At 44.1% G+C, this 20,682-nt stretch overlaps 1 protein-coding gene across 3 annotated transcripts in view; it reads left to right on the forward strand.

Moving 5' to 3' along the window:
• ABAT (4-aminobutyrate aminotransferase) overlaps positions 1-20,682 on the forward strand; it is a 49,738-nt gene that overhangs the window by 13,171 nt on the left and 15,885 nt on the right. For 2 of the 3 annotated variants that reach the window (XM_053992196.1, XM_053992197.1), the window contains exons 2-4: positions 8,471-8,599; positions 19,233-19,330; positions 20,161-20,190. In XM_053992196.1, the coding sequence (XP_053848171.1) occupies positions 8,530-8,599; positions 19,233-19,330; positions 20,161-20,190 (198 nt within the window). In that variant the 5' untranslated portion in view covers positions 8,471-8,529. Of the gene's footprint in view, positions 1-762; positions 1,034-8,470; positions 8,600-19,232; positions 19,331-20,160; positions 20,191-20,682 lie in introns of those variants that run through there. The other variant, XM_053992195.1, reaches the window with a different exon arrangement.

Here is a 20,682-nt window from a genome sequence, read left to right on the forward strand (position 1 = left end):
TGCCTGCCGGGGGGCACGAACTCCCCCTCCTCTGCTCAAGCTGTTTTAATGTTCTGATTACTGAAGTGGGTAAGTCACCACCTCGCTTGTAATAATTACAGATTTCCTCTGTGATTTTTCACTCGTTGGTTGCCACAGCAACTGTGCAGTGGCTCGGCTGAAATGCTGTCACACGGATTTAAATCTGAAGCGGCTCAGCCTCTCTGTTCCGGCGCATCTTCCCTCTTGCCCCCCGGCACCATGGCAACCTGGCCATGGTAGCCCAGCCTCGGCCATGGCACCCTGTGCTGCTTTTCCCTGCATCCCTGTGCCTGAAGGGATGCTGCTGGTGTTCTGTGGGTATCCACATCCCCCCATTCCCGTCAGGAGCAGTGTGCAGCGGGAGGTGCCGCCGGGATGCGTGCTGCCTGCCGTGCTGCCTGCGCACCACCTGGAGGGAATGAACCAAACCAAGGTTATTTTGTGACAGTCGTGAGCCTGGGTGTCACCCTCAGGAGATTTGCAAACCAGAGTAAAAATAAGAGGTTTAGGGACAAAACCTGTTCTTCAACTTCCACAATTGTTGGAAACTAAGGAGCCATTTCAAACCTTAACACAGTCTGGCTCTGCGTCTCGGAATTTGTTTTCAGAAAGCTGCCGAGGAGGCTTTTGGATTGACTCGGACACCCGCATTCCAGAGCCAGATTCTCTCAGGTTTGAGACGAGTCGTGTGTTCCTCTCTGCTGGCTTTGGCTGAGCACAGGCTGTAGCTGCCAGGAGCTGGTTCCATTAACCTTCATTAAGTGGGGCATCCCCCCGGCTGAGCTGCGGGGCTGCAGCGCAGGGCTTCCTCTGGGTGATGCCTGTCCCCGCTGCGCAGCTGCTGGAAGGAGCTGGCAGCAATGGCATTCCTCACCAGCACAACCAGCAGCAGCCTGCGCTGAAGGGAAGCAGGCAGTGAAGCAGGGAGCAGCACTTCCAACCCAGGAGCTGGCTGCGGGGAGCTTGGGAGCAGCACTTCCAACGGGAGAGCTGGACTTTGCATCCGAGTCCTGTAAGTGCCTTTGCCGTGTGCCCGCGGGCGGTGGGGTGGGCACAGAGTCCGGCCCCGCTGCACGCTCTGTGCCCGGGGGAACGTGAGAATTTGGGTAGGGGCAGGTGTGTGTGTGTGTGTGTCTTGTTACGGTGTCCCTGCCATGGATATGCAGGGATAGCTGCTCCTGGTTTGTCTTCTGGACCCCTTGTACAAGAAATCTCCTGCATGGCTCTGCTGTTCCGTGTCCTCAGCTGGAATGGGGGTCACCTTGAGAAACCAGAGCTCTCGCCCCAGCTTAAGATGTTTCCCTTGGTTTGGTGCAGGCTGTCTCCAAGTGAGCTATTTTATGCCTTATGGCACAGGAAAATAAATTGTGCTTTTATTTGGTGCTATTTATCTATTTTCCTGATCTCTGAGGAGGCAGCAGTAAGATGCTAGGAATAAAATCTTACAAGGAATATAACTGAATTTCCTTAGAAATACCACTTGAGGGTATTTTGCAATACTTTAATTTTTTTCAAAATTACAACATGCTTCTGGAGCAACTAAACTGAAAAGCATGGCTGTGCCATAATTTGTTTAATCCATTGTGAGCTGGGCTGTTTTTGTCTGGGAAATGTGTGGAAATGAGCAGGCATTGTTTGGATATGTTGTTGCCATCTGCATTTAAAATAATGGATTTAAAATATGCTTGAAGGGATGTTTAATATAGGCTTGAAGAGATGTTTTTATATGTACCTCACAGGTAAAGTTCACTGAAATATCAATGTGCAGGTTTTTTCAAGGGGAACTACAAAGAGATTCCTAAAAGAAAATAGAATTTTTTTAGCTAATGTAAGTTCAGTTGTACTTGGTTTTAATCAGCATTTATGTACCATTATACTATTTATATAGGTACTGTTGGCTTTGCATCTGGAACTTGCCCCATTTCCAGCAGATGCTTTTTCAATTCCATTTTTTCTTTTCCTGAGACAATGTATTTTTACAGAGAAGGTATAGGCACATTTCATCCCACCTTAGCTGTGCCAATAGTTTTTGGACCAAAAATGAGCTGTTCAGAAGTTTAGTGGATCACCTGGATCCTAGTGTGCCAAAATCACAACATTCCTGCCTGTTCTTGCTCATTGGATTAGAGACCAGGAGTCTTTCCTTGGACAATATTTTTTGAAGAGGGTAGAGACAAGGGCAGAAAGATTTAATTTTAAGAAAAAGGAAAATCACGTATTCATAATCCAGCCACCAAACCCTGCTTAGAGGGCACCTGAGGAGGAGAACCTGGACATATGAGTGTGGTGAGACTTTAGACTCCAAATTAGTTTTAAAACTTGATGGAAGGGCTGAACCTGTTCTGGCTTTGCTGCTGGTTCAGCCCTGACCTGAGTGCAGGTGCCACGAAGCAGGGATTGTTGTGTCCTGATGGATACTGGACAGTACTTCCAAGGTGTGGGTGTGAGGTTTTCATCTTATGCAGTGCAGCTTGGTTTGTGCTTTTGCTGCAGTGCTCACAGCAGACTGACTTGAATGCCAGCTGCATGTAGAGGGAGAGAAGGGAGCTGTGCAAAAAAAAGCAGTTTATTATGCTTTTGTGTGTAATATTTGCTGTTTTGTCAAGACTTGAAGGACAAAACCAGTCTCTTCATTTCTGTTCTTCTGAGGACTCGTGGGACTGTCCAGCGCTGTTCGTGTTGATAAATAAATAGGCAACCCTGAATAACCAACACTTGAGCTTTACTTGTAACTATGGCAACTGTGTCCTTGACAACTTAAGTACAATCACGGGGTTTTCAATTGCATCCTGTTCTACACAAAGTCATTAAGATTATTAGAGGCAAAAACAGCCTGTCAGCTTGTGAAGTGGTTTTTGGCAAAATCCATGTAGGTGGTGGATACAGTTTCCACGTGCAGGTCTGTTACTGGTGTTCCTGGTGGGAATTGCCTGGGTGGGCTCTGCTGGCACAGGCTCACCAGGCCTTGGGGACAGCCACACTTTGCTCTTTTTTGGCTGCTGCCCATGAAATTGGGCCACGTAAGTGTTGAGCTTAGAGTGCTCAGGTCTCTTTTATCTGGGTCCTGCAGACCCAGCACACCTCTTTCAGAGTGTCCATCTCTGTGTGGGCTCCATGTGTGGGGTGCTTGTAACCACGTTCGCTTTTGGAGTATAATGCTGTGGCCTTTGGTGGACCGAGGTGGGGGATGAGCAGCTTCTTTTTCTTTGCTATGCCCTCTCATGAGGATGCTGCCTCTGTACTGTTCCTCTCGAAGATGAGGGTTCCAGCTCTGTTTTGTGCTGAGTTTGTATAGATACTTAATGAAAAAATCTGATGCTTTTATGAACACCAGTTGTAAATTTTCTTGCAACTCCTCTTAACAGGACTATTCTGTTCTATTTAATTTGAGATAACTTTGGCCTAGCTCTGACCGAATTTCTAAATTCTTGGTGTTACTGTTATAGACTTCTCCTGCAAATGCTGTTGTAAGCTAATCCAAATTGGTTTCAGAACCATACTTTGGGATAAAACCCCAGCTGAAGTAAAAGGGCCTGTTGTATTTCATTGTGTGTACTTTGGCTTTCATAAATGCATAGTCTATACTGAACTCTTAACTCTGCTCCTGGGACCAAGTGAACTGCAGTTAAATACATCAACGTGTTGCCAGGCCTCTTTATTTACATTGTTTACTACATTTAAGTGGCTAAAGCAGCAAGTCAGGATTTCTAACGTCAGTGTGCTCTGTCACTAACTGGTGAACTCAATTCAGTTTTTTCCTGCTTTGATCTGCTGGATGTGGACTCCCCAGAGGAGGGTGGGGCTGTGCCATTTTCAAACAGCAAGTGCTGTGTTCTTTGGACCTTTTTATGCATGATGACATTGCATTACCCGATTCTTCCTCAAATGCAGACTAAAGAAGGACATGGTTATGTTTAACAGATTACAGCCTTGACTGTCTTCTACCTTGCCCATACTTATATTTCTTTGTGTAATTGTGGGGCTGTTCCAGGCTCTGAGATCTCCTTGAGCTGTTCATAGAAGTAAAATACCTGAGCTAAATCCCCTATGTCAGTAAAGATGCTTGTTCATGAACATCACAAACCAGGAGATTTGCACCCCTTTAACAAGTCCAGGATGGACCTGGGTCCTGCCTGACTTTTCAACATTGTCCTTTTTAGTCACAGCTAACTTGGTTCCTCAATTTGCAGTTCCTTCCACTGTTAAAAGGCAGATGCAGAAAGAGCAGTGTCAAAGCATGCTGAGCTGTGAAATAAAGACCCTTGGAGGGACTCCCTCCTTGCAGCCTGTGCCACTCACCTGGGGGTGCCAGGGCAGGCTGGCTGTGTGAAGGGAGGGTTGGCACTGGGGCACGGTGCTGGTGCTGCCCTGAGCTCCGAGAGAGGGACAGGGCTCTGCAGCCCTGCACCCACCAGCAGCCCCTGTGCAGCTCACAGTGTGTGAGCCTCCTGCTGGGTTCACATCAGCTGGATCCAAGCAAACGGGACTAAGATAATCAGAGATGCTTGAAATTTCACAATTAGCACTTAGCATGACTGTACCCTTGCTGTGCAGCCTAGAAGAGTCAAGCAAAGGAAAACAGCAAAAAAATGAATGAATTTGCTTTTAGGACCCTCCCTGCTCCCCAGCTCCCCAGATCCACTTTTTGGAAGCCTTGTGAAGTAATTGCCCAATGCAGCTTGTGCTGCTGTTTCTAAACCACTTAATTGTTCCTGGTAAAATGGATTTGGAGCAGCTGAGGGACAGATGAATGTGCCCCCATGAATTTCAAACAGATTTCTGTGTCTTTGGCAGAGTTGCAAGAAAGAGATGCAAATTTGCAGAGCTGACTTCTCCCATCCTGCTGGGTCTGAATTTTGCCTTTACCTTTGCACCTCCCGAGAGGATGTTTTCCAGGGCAGGTTCTGTGAGCTGCAGCCTGGCACACCGTGTCATGCTGCATTAGCTTCTCTGCTAGGGAGTGAGATTGCTGCACAAACTCCTAGTTTGTCGATTTTCTCTCTTGTATCAGGATCAAGCCCCCTCTTTCTAAAACTTTTTCCAGGGTTTCCCCCCCACCAGGAAACACAAGTATTTTGTGTTGTTTTCCACTCATGGAAACAATACTTCTTTCTGTGTTCCCAGTAGGCTGCTGCTGCTGAGTGACTGCTGTTCTCTCTAGTAACTAGTTTTATCTGTCAGAAATAATCTCTTGGTACAGAAATTTAGCAGCTGCCATTTAAAAAACACATATCCAATTTCACAGCATGCATTTAAAAAATTCACATATCCTTATGTTTCATGTCTGTGATAAACTGGACTGAGCTGTGTCTTTGAAAATAAAAATAGTTTTTCTTACTAGAAGAATGTGGCTGTGACTTAAACACATGCAGTGGCAAACACAGTTTATATAACGCAAAATTACAGACAAAATTATGCAAATATATTTGGAAAATTAAGGTACTGAGATTCACTTCAGAATAGCAGTTCTGTGGAGTCATCTGCACCGAGGGCCTGCTCTAGCTCAGACAGCTGCCAGTAGAGGAAAAATGTTTAGGGAAGACTTAAGAATCTTTTTCTGGAAGGGTGTCACATCTTCGTGGTCTAAAGGTCCTTTCCATACCCTTTCCTGTCAGATATCTGAACTTGGTGGCTGTGTTTTGCCTGGATTTTGGGATTTTGTGTGTCCGCAGTGGCTCCAGAGTGATGGAGCGTGGCATCGCTGCGGCTCTGACACGTGCAGGAGAGCTGATTCTGCTGGATTGCAAACTCTGCTGCTGCTTGCTGTGCTGGATCAGGCTGGGCCAGTGGGAATCGATCAGAAGATGGGTCATGGAGGCAAAATTCAATTGGTTATTGTGATAACCAAATAATGTGTGCTTAGACTAAGATCCCGATCACATCAGCTGATGTCCTGTGAGAGTCTGTGTGCATAATGGAGATGGAAAAGATGCTGGGTTTAGTTATAGTCACATGTGATGTTACATGATTTATTCTGACTCTGGACTAGAAAATGGTAAAACTTTTTATGTAAGAACTGTCAAGGAAAATTAGGGCTAAGCTACTTTATTTTTAAGCCTCATGCAGTAATTTTTTTTTCTATGAGTAGTTCAGAAAGCCAATATCATTCCCAATTATATTTTTCAGCCTCTAATGAATACTGTAGTTTAGCTATTAAAGGACTTGAGATAAACAGTAAATATATTTAGAAATAAATAACATTCTGGAAGCAGACATAGGCATGGCTCACCTAGGGAAGGAAGAAGAAGGGGAACCTGGACGTTGGTGGGTACAGCCATGGAAGGTGTGTTTGATTTGTATGTGAAGAGGCATGTCATCCTTGTGGAGAATGAAAGTTGGGCAGCTGGCAGCAAAACCCCCATAGGAGATGACTGAAGGGCATGAGAACAAGGAGTGAACCCTGGTGGGTTGTTAAGTATGTTTGCACTGCTCCTTTTGTGAGTTCCTGCAAAGCTGTGTTCACCTTTTAACAGCTTCCTAAAGATTCTGGAAAAGTAATGCTTTGCAGAACAAGCTTCTGGAGGGCATTGGAGATTGGAGTAGTACAGAGCAGATAAAGAGCTCTGAGCAGAGGACATCAATCGAGGTGCTGGGCATTTTCTTACTGTCTTAGACTGGCATTTGGTTTTTGTTAGAGGGTGGTCATGAGATAAGAATTCCATGGTGTTGGGATATTTCTTCACACATTGATTATGCAAAAATTAGCACAAGTAAAGAAAAAAGCTGAGAGAGAAAACATAATGAATTAAACTAATCTTGTCTTATAAGTGAAGTTACTCTTCACTGGAAACAAAATTAACTAGTTCCCTCTGCACTTGTGACCCAAAGCCATAGGAAGGTAATCTCATTTTCCAACGTGTGCACAAGTGTTGTGCAAGTGTTTGCTCATCTTGGCACATTGCAAACTACCTTGAATTTTAACTTAAACTAAGTGAAGCCAAGTGCTATGTCAATTGTCTGGGGAGGCACAGGGAATTGGTCTTGTCTCTGACTCTTAATAGGTCTATGAATTTATAAATCTCTGTAGGCAAGAAGTTTTTTGTTTTCTTTTATATATTTTGAAAAAGCTCAAGTGTGAAGGAGAACAAATAATATTTTGTATAAAGACAATACAGAAACTAAATTTCTGATATTTTACTTCTGGGTATGAGATACTTGCTGTCATGGTAGCAATAGTTCAGCTACGTCCCTGCATCTGGTCATGAACATCTGCTGGCATGTTTTATTGATGTCATAGGACTGATGGAAGCTGTGAACTGTGTCCTATTTCTGCTGGAAGATCAGCTCTACTCTGAGTGTATTTGTTAAATAGAATTTTTCCAGGTTTGTGGATAATAGTGACATTTTGTCACTTGGACTGCAAGCCTTGGTCCACTGCTGCTCCATGGTGTGCATCCAGCAAGGTGCAAATGCCAGGCAAAGGGCTCCAGTGTCCTACACAGAACACAGGGGCCATGCTGATAAGTGTGAAGTTTGAATTTAACCTGTGTCCTGGAGAATAATTCAATGACCTGTTTTATCTGACTTCCAGCCAGGCTTTCTGCACAAGTGATCCATAGTGAAAAGGGAGTCATGTTATCTTTCATGCTACTTGACTTTCCAAGGTCACTTATATGTAACCAGCTGAGGTAGAACCACAGAATGGCTGAGCTTGGGAGGGAGCTCAGGGGTCTGGTCCAGCCCTGTGCCCAAGCAGTGACACCTAAAGCAATCTGCTCTGGACCATTTGGGTTGTGGGTATCTCCAGGCATGGTGATTCCATGCCCTCTCTGGGAAACCTGTTGGGAGTTTTCCTGTGTTTAGGTGGAGCTCAGTTTCTGCCCATTGCCTCTTATCCCATTACTGGACACCTCTGAGAAGCCCCTGGCTCCTTCTTTTAGTCCCTCCCATCAAGTATTTATTACACATTGATGGGATGCAACCTGAGCCTTCTTCAGGCTGGACAATCTCAGCTCTCACATTCTCTCTTCACAGAGTTGTGATTAATGGGTAAAAAGCTGTTTTTTCAGGGGATTGATTTTCTTTTATTTCCTAATGCTTGTCCTACTGTCTTTTGTATTAGATGAGATTTTTCTCATACACTTAGGTCAAATCAATAACAACAGCTTTGGCTTGAGAGATTGACTGGAAACATTTTTTTTAAAAGTTCAACATAGGCTACATATACAGAGAAAGCAAGGGCAAATAGGTACTGACCTTTGCCCCCTGGCCCTGCTGAAGCTGGGACATGCAGCTTTAGCCTAGAAGTCATTTGCCTTAGCAAGACCAAGCCAAGAATCAGATGTGGGGCTAAATCCTGACACTGCTCTGAACATCATCATTAATCCATCAAACCATGCTCTCGGTGCCTTTGGATGGAAATTAGTGAGGGGGGGAATTGAACAGCACAGTAATAGTGGCTGCATCTATAGGGATATGAATAAGTGTGTGCTTTTCATTTTTTTTCTAGAACATCAACCAGAAAGAAATCTCTCAAGATTGAGTCTTTTTCAGTAAAGAAAAGGTAAAATGGCGTCAATGTTGCTTAGTCGACAGCTTACCTGTTGCCTGCAGCAAAACTCCAGACTGCTGGTATTTGGTAAGTGTTTCCTTGCATTTTCCTGCTTTATACTTGGTGTTTCCTTGCATTTTCCTGCTTTGTACTTGGTAATTGTTTCCTTGTATTTTCCTGCTTCGTATTTGCTAAGTGTTAACTTTATGCTGGTGGACAGAATTCCAATTTGAACATTGCTGGGGTTTGTCCTGTGGTGTTGAGTCTTTCAAAACTTGAGGAATATGATGTTCTGCATCTTAGATAATGACACAGTTGTAATCCAAGGTGGACCACAATTGTAATCCAAAGTATATCTGATTTTTTTTAATTCTTCAAACAAGAATGTATCAAGTTAATAATTTGCCCTGCAAATATGCTAACTGAAGTAAAGCTCTTCAGCCCTTGGAACTCTGCTTTTACTCTCTGGCACTACATGGTGCAGTGTTGAGACAATCATCCATCAAAATGAGCTGGGTTTTCTCTTTGTGCTGTGTAGCACAACCTTGCCCATCTTCCCTTGCAAAGAGGTTTTGTGTGACTGGCATGAAGATGTGACCCTCACTGGGGTTGTGTGTTTCTGCCTCAAGTGAGCTCTAGTGTGAAATAAAAACCTGCCACAGAGCATCAAACTACTTTCTCCTAAGTGAATGGCAAGTTTTGGCTTGGCCCTGGCTTGAAATTTAGCATGTGTATGTGTGTATTAAACCTACAGTCTCTGTGAAATAGATAAAAAACCTAAATTCCTGTTGGCTGTGTTGGACAAAGTGGTGTGGAGGCTTAAGAACATCTGTTCCATGTACTTTTACACTGAGTACAGTATGGCTGAATGGCCTTTTTTGTGACTGAGTAAATCTTAGTGTTTCTCCTGTCCTTCCACTCTCCTTCTGCAAAGCCACTGTGCTCCTTCTGCCACTGCCAGGATAAACCAAGCCCACCTTTCCATTTGTTCAGAAACTTAAACATCATTGATTTCCCTTTAAATAATACACTTCAGGGAGAAACTGACCTTTGACTAAAGAATACCAAGTCAGGTCTTATAACTATTAGAAAATATTAGGTCAGTGTTTCAGTGCAGGGTGCGTGTCTATTTCTGGGAGTGACACACTGATTGTCTACCCTGGGCAGGAGCAGGGATCCTTGGGTTGATCCTGGGCAATGAAAGTGCTTGCAGCAAGCAGGCTTTGTTAGCTGTCAGTCCTATGAGCTAATCTGTCACCTCAGCATCACTCAATGCTCCCTGTCCCTCCCAGTGTCTTGTACAATTCCGTGCTGCTTCCCAAGCACAGAGGTGCAGGTGGGCAGTGGAGGGCAGGTGCACAAACTCCTCTTCCTTTCTCACCAGCAGTGAGGGAGTGTAGATCCTCAGAAGAAAGGAAGGCAGCTCTGGACTCCATTAATCCATCCTTGCTTCCAGGAAACTTCCAAGCCTGCTAAAATACTGAAGCAAATAATAGAGAGCCTTGGCTGCAGGCTGTGTAAGAGACCTGTGGCCTTTGGGTCTCAATGCTTGGGTCTGTGAGTGAGCAGAGATCAGGAATGATGGAGCAGGAGGAGCTGTGTCCTGGGACCCTGCTGCCCCACAGAACAGGCAGGAGGCTCTGATGGCTGTAGCCAAAGCTGGAGCTCTGGGCCATTTGCCTGAGCCCCAGCTCAGGCTGCAGTGCTGCTGGGCTCTGTGGCTTTTAGGGGCATGCTCAGGGTGACGTCCAGGAGCTCTCTGCTCCAGAGTGCTTGCCTCCAAGGTATTTTTGAGTGCTCCAATTCAGACCTTTACAGGCTAAAAAAGAGACTTGTACATTACTCCCACAGAAATCCTGTGGCACCGTTTGGGCTGGTACCTTTTTTTTTTTTGTGGATAATGAAATGACAGGGTTGCCAAGGGGGGATGGAGGTGGAGAGGAGGGAATAGATTGCCTCTTGGTAGGTCTTTGTGTCTGTAGGCTGTCATGTCTCAGTTGTATGTGTGCATTAAGCAAATCTTCCTGTTCATCTTGAATCTACAATAAATTTATTTACACAAAGATTTTTTTTTCATCCTTGACTATTTCTCTAGTTGGAATATCTTTGTTACTTAACCATTGCATACTGTTCTCCTTACTCACACAATGCTAAACCCTGGCAAGCAAACTAGAAGTGGAAATTGGAAATCATTTAAGTTGATCAAAATGCAAAAGCTAAGCAAAACACAAGATAACAAGTAATAAATTATAAGTAATGCACAACTTAAATCTTACCCAAAAATGTGAAGCCTGTAAATATCATGCCCTTCTTGAAAATAAGCCCTTAATCATGTATGCTTTTAGTTTCCTTCTGTTTGATCTGCTTGATAGTTTGCCCTCAAAGATGAAGTTCACTAGAATTTGAAGGGTGGCAGAATGACAATGGAGTGAGTAACTAACCTAATCCTCCTTTTACAAAGCCTCCTGCATTGTGCTGTCTGTGGGAATCAGCCAGGCAGGGCCAGGAGAGGCAGCTGATGGTGGACACTGAGGCTGTATCTTGGTGTTACATCTTACCTGAATTGAGTTCTGCTGCTCCTGTCAGCCTGCTGGCTGCAAGTTGATCACAACTGGTAGTGTGCATGTCGATGTTTATTGCCTGTGTGCCAGCTGTGGTTTTAGCAGCTGGGCACTGCAGCAGGAAAGCTGCTCTGGCTCCATGCTTTGGAGACAGCTGGTTTTTGGCAGGTAGGGCAGTACCATAGCTATGAGGACAGGCTGGCACTCCAGAGATGTAGTTCAGTTTCCTGCTGATAACCCAAAGGGGTTGAATTTGTGTTTGAATCCTGCACTGAAAGCATGGCAGAAGGTCAGGCTGCTGCCTGAAGGTAGCATCAGTTTGCATTAGTGCACACCCATGCCCTTCTAGGATGCTGATCTGTTCTGCAGCTTCTGCAGCCTCCCCATGCAATTTGCTTATTGCTGAACTGACCTTACCTTTAAAACTTTTTTTTCCTAATATTTAGCCTAAGTTTCAAAACAGGAAAAAAAAAAATCAAATCCTTGCTATTTGTCCTGCCCTCAAACGACCAGGAGGCTGGAATGTTTATTTTTTCTTTGCAGCAGCCTTTTACGTGTTTGATAACTATTGTCCCCCCCAAGACCTCGTACTTTTCTCTCTGCTGAATACTGTTTGAGTGTCTCCTTGTAGCTGAAATTTTTCTCCTCCAGAGTCTGTGTCCTTCCATTGCAGTGCACTAAGTAGCCTAGCACTTGTTGAGGCTGTACCTCACCTAACTCAGCCTGTTTCCTGTCTCTCTGGAGAGGATAATAATGTTTAGCACCTGGGTGCACTGCACTAAAGAGAGATGTTCATACTAGTTATTGACTTGTCCCCATCACAGATACCACAAAGAGGCTGGAAAGCCATGAGAATGATTTATTCTCAGTCACACTTTTGTCTCCAGTATTGATCCTTGCTAAGATGTTTTACTTTTTTTATTTGGTTTGTACATTAAGAGTCTCCCTAAGGAAATCAGAGAGAACAGCCTGGATTTGTGTGAGGGATGTGTGGCAGAAGCAGAGAAGAGTCCCCTTCTTGGGATTGTAGAGGTCAGCTTGAGGTCAGCTTCAACTGAAGCCCTGGAAACTGGAGTGCAACCTCTCCTGCTGGACTGAGGAACCTTTACTTTTCTGTCTGATCAAATGCTTTCACAAAAAGCTGAGCTATATAAAAACAATCACATAAAACCTGTTGTAAGCAGGCTCTGGTACGAGGCAGAGTCCAAGCTGGGACTGCTGTTCTCAGTTCCTTGAGTGAATGTGGTATTCCTGTCCAGTTCCTTCTGTGCCACCAAGGGTGGCTGTAGCAGTGCTGGCTGTTTTCCCACCTGGGTGTTCCTTGTGTGTTCCTTGTCCCTCTGGAGGTTGTTCACCTCCAGAGGTGCCCTGATGAGCTCTGTAACTGCTGAACTGTTGGAAGAGGGAGGATGTTATGACTGGTTCAGGTCACAAGAACTACAAGACCAGTGGTTGGATGCTCCTATAACTCTCCTGAGGAGCTGATTTGGGATTGTGCTAGGATGGTGAAGGGGAACTTCTCTTGTTCTTTCTTCCAGGAGTTTCCACTTCTTTATGGCCTGTGTGGTATTAGTTTTTTCCTTCATCTTTGGAGAATCTGAAGTGTGTATGTGGGAGTGCTGAAACACAGACAATCTCATGTGGAAGAGCTTCTGATCTTGCAGCATAAGCACTCTGTAAATAGCAATCTCAGTTTTCACAATGTTATGCAATAGTGATGTTCATTTCCCAAACATCTCTAGCTAGCCTGGCCTTTTGCCATTCCCTTTCAAGATCTGTTAGTAACAGATTCTACTTGTAACACATAAAAGAGGACTCAGAGGAAATCACAGTCCTCCTACTTTTGGCTGTCAGGGCCTCCATGGTTTAAAAATTCTGTCTGGAAGGTGGTTTGATTGACACTGTGGAGGGGAAGTTTAGGGCATGCAAAGGAGGTTGCCTGTCTGCACGTGTGCAGGGCAGCAGTGATGTGGCACATGGCGTGTGCCTCCCTGGGCACTGCAGAGCTTCCCCTCTACAGCCCTTCACAGCAAGACACTTGTGTTTGAGAGCTCTGCTTATGCCAGCATGGGCTTTCTTTCCTCCTCTTTTCCTTTTCCTTGGAATTGTTCCTTCTTTCATTAAGCCCATGTCCTTTCAGTGCCTCCACTGGAGTTTCTCCCAGCTGATACCCACTTGCACACTCAGGAACTGTCTAATGTCAGTGTTATTTTTGGTCAAACACATGAGAGGTTCGAGCTCTTTCTAGCCCTGTCTTGATTGCAGCTCTGTTATCAGAGATCAGCACTCAGCACAGACCTGCCAACAGTGGTGCTCTTTGTGACTACCAGCATCACCAAATTAGCAGGGTGCACTTTTATTAATTCTGTTGCTATAGCAATGTGGCACTTTGTTAAAATTGCTGACTGGGACTCCTGGTGAGCCGTGGGGGCAGCTTGGGGAAGCAAAGTTGGGAAATGAGCTTTTCTGCCTGCTAGCAAGTGATGACATCCTGTTGGATGAAAAGGAAGGATATGATAATTTGCTGATGTGTTCAGAAAGATGATGTGTGATGAGAGCTTTGAGAAGTCTGCAAGAAAAGTAGGATTTAACTTATTATGCCCACCTTTTTAAATGGGATGGGTATAAAATTCTGTGCAAATTGTTCAGCCTATATGCTCTCTGAATGAGGTTCATTAACCTATGCTTGTGTTTTGGCTTCTGCCATAATAAAAAGAGGCAGCTTTGTTTACCAGGGAAAAAAGAGTGCTGTTCTTGGTCATGTCAGCTAAATGTAATTTAAGAGCTTTGGTAATGCTTCTTTATGGGTCAGAGCCCATTAGCTCTACACACTTGTAACATGAGAGCTGAGGTTATGTCATTTGCTCCTGTTCTTAAGATAATATAACACAAAATCCCCTTTTTCTAAGGCAGTTTGTTCAGATGTCAATAGAAAATCAAGGGAATACCTTTTATTACAAAGTTAATGCTGTTAGTTCACTGAAGGACCAGCCACCAGGGATTCTCAATTCTTGAAAAATACCTTGCTTGGTCATAGTGGCAGCCTCAGTTTTCACCTGTCCCATCTCTGCTGTCTTTTTGGGAGGCAAAAACCCAGACCTGGCCTGCAAATGTCTAAAACTCCTAAATATCAAGTTGGAGTAGCCTGAATTACATTGTATCTTGTCTCTTTAGGGTTTCTATTGCAGGGTAAGTTGGTATTAAAGAGTCAAACAGGAAAAATTTGGGCTGAGTTGCAAATCTCATTGAGTACCTTCAAGATAGAAAGGCCAGCTGAGCAGAGCCTGCTGCAGTTTCCCAGGGGATGAAGCACTACAGTGAGTGACCTGATTTATTTGCATTTTCTTGCACCATTAGGAGACTGTGGTGCTGATGCTGGGGCTGGGGGGAAGCAAGGGAGACAGAGCACAGCCTGAAATCCTCCTCCAGGCTAAACAAAGCAGGTATTGATGCAGCCATCCATCACCCTGTCCAAGTGCCTGGAAAAGCCTTTGCAGGAGAGCAGCCACGTCCCAGAGCTGTGCTGTGAGCAGGGCCACAGGCACTGGAGAGCAGGAGGCAGCACCCGTGTCCTGCTGCTCTCTGGGGCCTGCAGAACAAAGCATTGCAGGGGGTGTGGAGAGAGGGGTGCCAGGAAGCCGTGAGTGCCCAGGCAGGGGTGCCCAGGCTGCCTTTGGCAGGGCTCTGATGTCCTCTGTGCCTCTGGAGAGTGGCCTGAGCTCCTGTTTGGCCTGCAGAGCCAGGGCAGTGGTGAGGCTGGAAATGAGGAAAAGGGCTCTGAAGGGGAGCAGTGCTGGGGCCATGCCCTGTGCTCAGAAAACTGCTGCCTTCAGCTGAGCTGGAGTTCTCAGCTACTCCAAACTGCTGGGCTTCTTTGCCTTTGTCACCACAAGGCTTTGGACACGTCCCTGAGCACCACGGGAGCATTGAGCTCCGTAAGTCTTGGGCCATATGTGGGAGAGTTTCTGTGCTGTTCAGGTGCCTTTAGCCAGCAGAGCTCCTTGTGTGTGAGTGCTGTGGCTGGCACAGCCTGGGTGTGCCCCCAGAGTCACCTGTGTGTGCCCCCAGTGTCCCCTGTGTGTGCCCCCAGAGTCACCTGGGTGTGCCCCCAGAGTCACCTGTGTGTGCCCCCAGTGTCCCCTGTGTGTGCCCCCAGAGTCACCTGGTGTGCCCACAGAGTCACCTGTGTGTGCCCCCACGGTCACACAGAGACAGAGCTTGGCAGGAGCCACCCCTTTCACTGTCAGTACAATTTCTGATCACAGGCCCAATTTACTTGAGTAAGAGCAGGGGAAGAAAAAAAGAGTTAAGATGAGGGAAGCAGAGAAACTTCTCTGTGTTCTTAAAAATGGGGTTGTTTCATTTATTTTTAATCAGCCCTGTGAACAAGTATGCCTATCTGATGAGTAGTGGAGTCGGGTATTTGGAATAAATCCACTGACCTTGCTAGAAATTGTGTGAGTTTATGCCAATCATTTATTATACTCTCACAAGGAGAAGAGCTTCACCAAAAGATAAAGTCTGAGGATTTAGTTCACTTTGATTTAGCTTTTACTACAAAGACTTTTTTAGTATGTTGGAGTGTTGGTTTTTGAGGGTTTTGTTCTAGCCTATATTATTCATCCTGTACCTAAGGAAAAAAAAAAAAAAAACAAACCACCACTTTTCAAAATCCCTTGATCTGGTGACACAGGGCATTTTTGTTTTGTTTATGGCAAGCTGTTTCTTCAGATGCCAGCCACAGTATTTGCCTGAGCCAGAAGGTCAATGCTTTGGCAAGTGTAAGATCAATAAATGGGTACAGTGCCATTATATTGGAGTTAATAAAACAAGATATTCTGTGGGCTCCTGGAAGCAAGTATGTGAAATTAAATTTCTATCAGTGAATCAGCCTAGAAATCACTTGCCTATAGAGCCTGATGGCCTGTAATGTGCTTTAGGAGATAAGCAAGAGCAAGGAAGCCTGTTCACCTGTTTGCCTGTTCTAGCTGACTCTGGTTCACAGACTTATTAAAAATTATTGTGGTTTGGATAAGCTGCTCCTGAAACCTTTGTTTTAAAATATCTCACAAATTGACCAACATGACTAATTTGGTAAAAATTATCTTTAAATTAACTCTTCTCTAGGAAGACCTGTATGTTTTGTTTTCACTTGACCAGTTTTGCTGTGTCTGAAAACCTGTCTGTTGATAGACATGAGCTATGCTGGTGTGAAGTAGTGCAGCACTGCACAGCAAGGTGCTCTTCATTTTTGGTAATTCAGATGTGCCCTTAGATACCTGGCTCAATGTATCTGTTCTAAAGAGACTGTTCAATCTACCTGTGCAAAAGAGACTGTGGCATAAACTGTAGCAAAAAGATGATGATGATGATGATTAAAAATTTACAAAGCAGACTTGACCCACTTGGGTCTTTGTTACACAGCCTGGCTGTAGGAAACAACCTCCTCTTGATTTGTGCTGTTAAACAAGTTAGAGCAAGATTAAAATACTCTCCAAATTAAGTCCCTGTTATACAGCTCTGTAAATAGGACTTTTTTTTTTTTTTTTTTTTTTTTTTTTTGTAGGGGAGGTCATTCTGTTTGCAGTATCCACAACAAAACTTGTGTAGAGAAATGATTGAATTTGTGTTTAAGTTAAAATCCTTATCTGCTACAATATTTCACAGATCATCTTTCAGGGAAACAGAAGAGAGGGAATATCATCCATCCCTCCCAGGTGGTGGCCAGGACTGTTGCTCTGGGTTTTCCAGCCTGGCAGTCAGGACCTTGCAGGAATGGCTTGGGTGTTTGGAGAAGAGGAAATCTTTAATCATGGTCCAGACAAGTGCATTTTTGTGAGAACTCAGTTGAAAAGTCTAAGGAAGGAGGTGTTCTCCAGATGAGCAGAGGGGATGTGGTGACACAGGGTCTCTGGCAGCAGGGCACCAGGCAGGATGGGGAGGAGGAGGGTGAGGACATGCAGCCTGTAGCTCACCTGTCTTAAATCTGCAGCTGTGTCAAAGGATTCCAAGTCTGATGCTGGGTTTCCATATGTTTCCTGTTAGAGCTGACTCCCAAAATGTCCTGTATGTTCTGTGCCTCTGGGTGCTTTCCCCACCCAGAGCCTGGGGGGAGGGAGAGAAGGGGACATAGGAGAAGCAGAAATGTTTGCAGCTGGTTTGGTGGGATCTCCATTGGGGAAGGAGTTGATGCATAAAAAGGGTAAGTTCACTCTCTTCTCCTTTTAAACTTGAGAGTGTGTCTACTAAATCTGCAGCCTTATTGCCTATGAATTGTGGAGATTTTGATCTTTTATATGCAGTAGCTTTTTCCCCCTCAGTGGAGCAGTTGCCATGCAGTCTCCAATTTACATGAATGCTAAACAGAATGACACAAAAATGTTGTTGCTGTAACAAAACCTATTAATAGCTTTGCAGAGAGGCGCTGACGTATCTGAATTAAAGCTGGGGAAAATAATCATCTGTGCAGACTTAAGTTTTCCCAAGATGAGCAGTGACTTTGAGTACTCAAAGATGCTTTCAAAGGGTGGTGATTTTCCAAATAGTTTCTTGAAATCAGGCTTGCTTGAGACATCCCAGCTTGGGCTGACACAAGCTGAGGCAAATGTCTCGAGTCACTGTTGGAAATTTCAGCTGAATGGCTGTGCTTGGAGCACTGCCGAGCAGTATCACAGGATACCTTCTGTTTTCCTTGATAAATATTTGCTTTATTTAACAACTGTTACTTCCAAACACAAAGCATTTTCAGTACCTTGCTAGAACAGTGAGGGGTGGCTATGGATGGAAGTGCAGAGGGGCTGGTGTTGCCAGGGTTTCTGGTGGCAGTGCTGCACCCCAGGGATTTCCATATGTTTGACTGGCTGCCCAGGCATCTCCTTCCCAGCACCTGTGCCAAACTCAGGTGCAGTTTATTGGTTTAGCACCTGGCAGCATGGCCCTGCACAGCAGGATGTGGTCAGTGGTACCTTCAGACCCTGCTGCTCCAAGTGCCCCGGGCAAGAGCTGGTGTTGCCTGTCTTGCCATGCTGAGCCTGGATCTGAGCTGCAGCTGGTGACAATGAGAGCTAGGGACCTTCATTTGGGGCCATCCAGATTCACCAGCTTAAAAATGCCTATCACAGATATTAAAAAAGTTATGCCATCTTCTTTCAGGTCCAAGTGTGATTCCTCCAAGTTAAGAGCATTAAGAGCAGTTTGTTGTTGATACCATGCTGGGTAGAGGCTTGCAGATGCTCCATGACAAAAATGTAATTGCCAAGAATGTTGGTTTAGTTCAATATGTAACCAGAGCAAGCTCATAGTCTCTGCTGGTCACCTTGGTAGAGCTTCCTTTTTTTGCAAATGTACAATCCCCATATTATCCTATAATCCCCTTAATGGAATATGTACATATTTGGAATACATGCTTACCAGAACTGTCTGTCATATGAAGTTTGCCTGAACTCTGTATTTTAAAACAGTTATTTCAGAAAGGGAAGCAGAGCCTGTTATTGGTAAAGCAAAGGAGATATTTGCCTTTTGTTTTCATTAAGGTGCCAAGTTAATTATGATTCCCTACACATGTGGATAAAAACCAGCAAGATCAGAAGCAAAACTGGCACTGACTGGAACTCAGATTTCAGAGCTGCACTGCAGGATTCTGGTTTCATGTGAGACAAGGGCATTTACCTTTCTGAGACGAATCTTTCCCAAAGAGTGTTCTTTGGACTATTGAAAAGCATCATACTGGATTTTTCCTGTAGACTCCACCTGGCTTTTTGGTTATTACTGGAAGTTGACCATCTCTGTGTAGAAGTGGGGAATTTATAGCAAAGGCTTGCACAGGGCATAATGGACAGACTCAAAAAAAGAGATGGAATGAGATGTGCTCTCAATCCTCCTGTGCTTTACAGAGGATTTGCCTCTGTTTCTCCAGGGTTGCCTTGTGATTTCCCTTGGGATTTTTTCATTTGTTTGGGTTTTTTCTAAGCCACCTCACTGGTATTGTTTTTATTTTAAGACTGGTCAAAGATGAGATACATAGTTCACTTCAGACAGCTCAATGTAATTGGTCTCATCAATTGGTCAAGTGTTTTCAGTCAAGCAAGGTATGAATGTATCTTCTAAAAGGAGAGCACAGAAAATATGGTCTGTACTTAGGTTTTCATTATTTCTTACAGGACACAGGTATATCAGTCAAGCTGCAGCTAAAATTGATGTGGATTTTGATTATGATGGACCTCTGATGAAGACAGAAGTTCCTGGACCACGATCTAGAGTAAGTTTCCAAAGTATAGTAACTCGGGCTTTTTTTATCTTCAGCTGTGTCTATCTTGCTAGAAAACAGATTCATTTCAAACCTTAAATCTGATATGAATAAATACAATTCTGTAAGTCTACGCCTACTTTTATCAGGAGGTTGAGAATGAAGTCCTCATGAATAAAATGCCCCTCTCTGAGAGGCAGAACTGAATCTCAACTGCCAAGTTCCCATATAATAATAATAATAATTCCTACAGAATAATCAAAGCAAAAGAGCATAATTTTAATAAAACATTTGATCAGGCTTGGTCACTTGTCCTCCTGCTGAAATAGAAACTTTTCCTGATGTGAAATAATGCTTTGGTTTTGAAATGAAGCAAGAGTTTGAATTTGCTGCATGTTGTTTTACTCTGGTAGACTCAGCATTTGTGCATGTGGTGGGTTTTGTTTTTTGTGAGGTTTTTTGTTGTTTTTAAGGAGCTGTCTTTCTAGAACCAATGTACCAGTATCCCTTCTGTGTGACTCTGGCTTCTCTTATTTTCTGATTTCTCTCTTGTTTTCTCAGTTCAGTTGGTCAATATAGAAGAGGCAGCTTTCCCTTTTTGGAGATTTACAGTTAAACTGTGTTTGCAGCCCGTTTAGCTCTGCATGCCACAGGTCATAGTTTTGACTGTAATATTTGCAAGATGCACCATGAAAGTTCCTGTGGCAGGTAGAGTTGCCTGGTAAGCACACAGGACTACAAAGTTTGCATATGATTTATGGGATCATAAGAAAATAAATATATGTTGTCCATCAGTATTTTCTAATTGCACACCTGAGACTGTGACATTTGTTTTTGTGCAGGAATTAATGAAGAAGCTGAATGGCATTCAGGTAATTTGTCAAGTTTTCTGTGTTTTGGGGGGTTGTTAACACTTCAATTTCAGAACTTGTTTTAAAATTCTCGTTTGTACTTTTGGGCCACACAGAAAGGTGAAACACTGACTCCAGGTTTCCACACTGAGTACATTATGTGTGGTTTATTTATGCATTTGAGTAAAATCTTTTGTAATATATTTTGAATACTGCAGGATCATTTTGCTAGCATTAGGGGTTTTTCTTTCAACGTATGTGTTTAAACTATGTGTGTTTAAAGAAAAACTGCAGAGTTGTTACAGAGTGGCCAATGAAAACAAGGTAGATTGTGGCTTGAGTTTAAAAGTATGTCAGCCTAATTACATATTGCCTTCCTAAGATGAGCAATTTATCCACATCTGTGCTTCATTTCTGTAGAAGAAGTAAAGACTTGCCCTTTTAACAGTCGTTATAAAAATAGCTGTACAGTTATTCCCATGCAGTGAATATAATGTGTCTTTTTTTCCTAGC

The sequence above is a fragment of the Vidua macroura genome, chromosome 16, assembly GCF_024509145.1.
Source record: "Vidua macroura isolate BioBank_ID:100142 chromosome 16, ASM2450914v1, whole genome shotgun sequence".
Lineage (NCBI taxonomy): Eukaryota > Metazoa > Chordata > Aves > Passeriformes > Viduidae > Vidua > Vidua macroura.